We start from the raw sequence: 4461 nt of genomic DNA on the forward strand, positions 1-4461 counted from the left end.
TTTAAGCTCTTAAAGTTTAAAGTATAATGAACGAAAATTTACAAATTACAAACAATTTGAAGTTACAAGTTGGTAATGGAGAATACAATTACAAACACTTAGTTATCTAAGGTGTTGAAATATGTATAAAGAAGTGAAAGTAAAATTCCAAGGTGAAAACATTTTGACACAGGAAGAACAAAATACCTAAGATTCACAATAGCTGTTAAAAGTGAATTTAAGATTTGTGTCGCTCTTCATTCCTTCTTCGGCTACAGCTGACAGAAGGTCACCAGTTCATTGAATTTTTAATCCACTTCCGACGTAATAAAAACATGGACACACGGATAGTTCTTCTGTTTTGGTTTCGAATTAACAGTTTGGTGATACGGGAACCCAGTAAGTAGATTTGTTTAATTATCTTACGTCAGATTTAAGTTAACTTACGACATCCACTATCTGGACGAGCGTCATGGAGAATCCTACATTCACGACATCTTCGTCACGTAGGGCTGGTCGCACTTCTCTATTGTAACTCGGGCTGTAGACTGTATCCTGAAGGAGACGATGCTCCACGGATTTGGCAATTTTACCATCGGGACCCTTCGCTCCTTTCCGGACTTCAATAATAAGAATATTATTAATTGCTTTTCAAAATAGCCCCAAAGAAAATTGCTTTGACCAATCACGAGAGAGAAGACAATTGGGTGAGTTTGATTGACGGTATTCCAGAATAAGACCTGCTGAAATGCTATTTTAGACATTTTTATTATCTTTGTTTCTTCAAAACGCCAGACATGCCGTTTTAAATCATCACTCCACGTATTCTTATTCCGGAATAGGGTCAATCGAACTTTTTGAGTTGTAGCTCCCTAAAAGGGCGTCTCTTGGGCTTTAATAGGACTATACGATCTACGACGGCGACGAAAGACTCTTTTCAAAATATAACTTTGTATTCATCTCGTTCATGCCCTGCAATTTGGCCGAAGTATCGCAACAAAAAAATGGTACGTGCGGCTTCAGAGTAAAAATAGAGAATGGAAGGTTTCTATTTGTACGCTCACGTTGTAAAACCTCAAACTTCGTGATTTCACGTCGATATTGTGCAGAGTACAGCAAAGATATGTGTAGCACGATTATTTTCCCTCTTTTAACCGATGATATTCTTGTTTTGTGTCGTTTTCGTTGGCTACCGACTCGTAAATCTTAAAGTCCCCGTTCCAGAAAAAAACGCCAAGTAAAGTTTTCATGGTCAACTCACGATTTTGCCTAGACTCGATTGACCAGCCGTTTTGTGCGCCCGCGTTCCCCTCCGCGCACATCACGGCTGGATCACTGGTCCAGCCAATTGTATTTTCCTCCAATCAGAAAGTCGCCTGCCTGCCAAGTAGAAAATACAATTGACTGAATACAAAATACAGTTGCGACGGGTGCTACGTCACGGACAAACAACGCGGACCAGTGACCGTTCGTTGGGAGGAGGATGTTCAACCGACAGGATTTTCGAACATTTGTTTTTGCTATGGAAATTCGCATTGCCTATCGCAGCGATCTGATTGGATGAATTTCAGCTTTGACTGGATTTTGTTCCACGGCACGCAATGCCTGTCGGTTGAAGGTGAGCCTTTAACCTCACTTCCAAAACGGCTGGAAATCGAGCCTAGATTTTGCCTCCAATAGGTTAATGTGCTTTTTCGAGGCTTTACGCAAATCAGATGGACTTCAATCTTTTACAAATCGATACTATTAGTCATAACGTTTAGATTTTTGCAAAAAAAAAAGAAATATTTTCAGAAATTTATATTGTCGAACCGATGCCTAGATCTTAACATCAGTACAGTATGTGACATATCCCCCATTTAAATTGTAATTACCTCTTGGTCGAGTTGTGGAGCTAATATTGGGAGGGGTTTCCACTGAGATTTTTTGTGTTGAAGAAGTTGAAGCAATGGTTGGGGGAGGAAATATCGTTTCTGAGATTCCTATCGAGATTAAAAATAAAGTAATATTTAGTTATTTATTTATAATTAATAGACCACGGCTGTAAGATTTTACAAAGACGACGAATAAAATGTCCATTGTAAAAGGTCGAGTTGGTTGGTAATTACAAAACGGAGATAGATAAGGAAAAGATCCTAAGAAACGAAGTGCAATCCCTACCCCCACAGCCTTTGCGCCCTCCTTCCCTTCTTGTCTCCCTACTCTTAGTTTTGTAAGGAAGTTAAAATTGGGTACTCCAAGGAGAAAGTTTCACTTGCAGTCATACCTGTCCAGACAATAGGAGTAACAGCTGATTCAGAATTAGGAATTCTCTTCAGATTGCAAATTGAACCCTCGAGGCGACATTTAACAGCATAGCACAACTCGTCCAACAGGTAGGCATAATCGCCGCGGCCATGATCACAAACCTTTTGGGTACATTCGCTTATGTTGCTTGCTTTGGCTAGATCATCAAATTCTGTTTCGACTAGTTTGAATGTAAAGTGAAACATTGGGTTTCCCGGTGCGCATTGCGTCGGAGGATCTGCAAATGAAATGTATTAAGACAGTAAAAAACAGTTTCTCTTTTTAATAGATCAGTTAACGCTCTTGAGTGCATCATGGCGGGAAATTCCAAGGTTTGTATGGCAATTCAAAGGAAAATAAACTGTACCCGACTCTACTTTATTGACTTTCGCCTTCCTAAACTAAACAAATAAGTCTACCTTCACAACTGAGATGAACTGGATATGGTATCTATTCTTTGTAATTCCTAAATATTGCTTTTTTTTTTTGTCTCGATACATTCTCTGTAATTTTGTGCCTTTGGAATTACAGGAAATGTATGGCAGAAACTTTGTTTAACAAAATAATTTATACAATTAATAGCCATTCTCTCCAACTTTCTTCTGCCGCACGTTTGAGCGCATATCTTCTGTTTTGGAAAATAAAAAACTCCAGAATTCCATATCATGAATATCGTGACTGTCCACCGTTTTGAACTTCCACTCAAACCTTTGAATTTCTCTCCATCTTATCCATGATGCACTCACGAGCGTGAACTGTCCTATACATAGTGTTCGAGGGGAATGTAGGGTGGTAATAAGCGATAGCAGCGGGAGAACATCGAAACTGGGGGAAAACAAAATTGATTATTTACCCCCGGGGTGCGGTGTCTCTGCAATTTGAATCAGATTGCGATAAGCAAATTAAAATAAAAATAGAATTACAAGTAACGTCTTTCTGCAGTCATGCTCAGTAATTCCTGCATTTAATAAGTCTTTTTATGTTTTAAAGACTTATCGAATGCAGGAATTAAAATGAACTGCTTCGTACTTCCCTGTTAAGCGCTTAGAATTGAAGAGTATAAGCGTTATGTAAATATTTGTATTTTTTTTTCCTGTTTAGAACTCATCCATAAACACAAGACTCTAGAAACCCCTTTTTGAAAAGCGATAAAAAAACAAGTTTGCCTGTGATTGCAGTATATTTCAACCTTGAGTAATATTTATTTACTAAAAATATCATTTCGTTTGTCCACATAATGGAAAGCTTGTCTTACCAGTGAATGCGTGCACTTCGAATGCAGCCCAAAATGCAAGACTGAGGATTAAAATCTCTACCGCAACCTGGCTGTTTTGGCGCATTGCGAGCTACACGTAAAGAAAATCCCTTTTTTTCCTGGAAAAAAGAACACAATTTCCTCGTTATTTTTAAGGAAGCAAATAAGGAAATTGATAGTTCATTGTAAATTTGTCGACGGTCGCTTCTAATAATGATATACTGTCCATGCTTTCAATAAAGTCATGTTTCACTCATTTGTAGAAAATATATCGTATATATCATCACTGGCTCTAAAGACTTTCTGTAACCGCAATTTTATATTTATAAATGGTGGCGTTAAGAACACTGCAGTCTATGATGCACTTTGAACGTCCTATTGTATTGATTTACGTATAGGAAAACTTGACTATTAAACGAAACTACCAGCTGAGTGCATTTGATAGTTTCTAGAGAAAATCGGCCCCAGAGAATCGGTATTGAGAAAACTAAAATTAAAACTACTTGTTACTATCTGGCTAAATATATACATAGAGCTTATTGTTCAAATGTGAAAAGAATAGGAAAGCCACCTTGCTTTTGAGGTACCGTCCAAGGACCCGCAGATTCCAACCAAACAAATTTATAAAGCAAGAAAGAAGCTTGCTCGCTTGAGTTTACGCACCTTCTTCACTGAAATTGCCCAGCTGTCAGAATTCACTGACATGAAATATTCACGCAAAAAATCGCCGCCTAACAAGATTTCAAAAATACCTGTAATTCCCGCTGGGAATAAAATAAATAGTTGTTGGAAATACAAAGCAGCTAACTTCTCTTTGGTTCTTTGGCAATCATTAAATGACTGAACAGTTTAAAATTTATTGTTAATCAACGCGAATTCAGAATGATAATATTTCAACTGTTGTAGTTTTGAAAACACATTTGACAAAATGATTTTCTTTT

At 37.7% G+C, this 4461-nt stretch overlaps 1 protein-coding gene across 2 annotated transcripts in view; it reads right to left on the minus strand.

Annotated features, from left to right (window-relative positions):
- The window catches only part of LOC138021911 (neuronal acetylcholine receptor subunit alpha-7-like), an 18070-nt gene extending 13849 nt beyond the window's left edge, over positions 1-4221 (minus strand). The window contains exons 1-5 of one of the 2 annotated variants that reach the window (XM_068868939.1): positions 4092-4221; positions 3521-3639; positions 2246-2503; positions 1854-1961; positions 427-599 (exon numbers count right to left, since the gene is read on the minus strand). In XM_068868939.1, coding sequence (XP_068725040.1) covers positions 427-599; positions 1854-1961; positions 2246-2503; positions 3521-3605 — 624 coding nt within the window. In that variant the 5' untranslated portion in view covers positions 3606-3639; positions 4092-4221. Of the gene's footprint in view, positions 1-426; positions 600-1853; positions 1962-2245; positions 2504-3520; positions 3640-4091 lie in introns of those variants that run through there. The other variant, XM_068868947.1, reaches the window with a different exon arrangement.
- Between the last annotated feature and the right edge of the window lie 240 nt (positions 4222-4461).

The sequence above is a fragment of the Montipora capricornis genome, chromosome 2 (genome assembly GCF_036669925.1).
Source record: "Montipora capricornis isolate CH-2021 chromosome 2, ASM3666992v2, whole genome shotgun sequence".
Taxonomy (NCBI): domain Eukaryota; kingdom Metazoa; phylum Cnidaria; class Anthozoa; order Scleractinia; family Acroporidae; genus Montipora; species Montipora capricornis.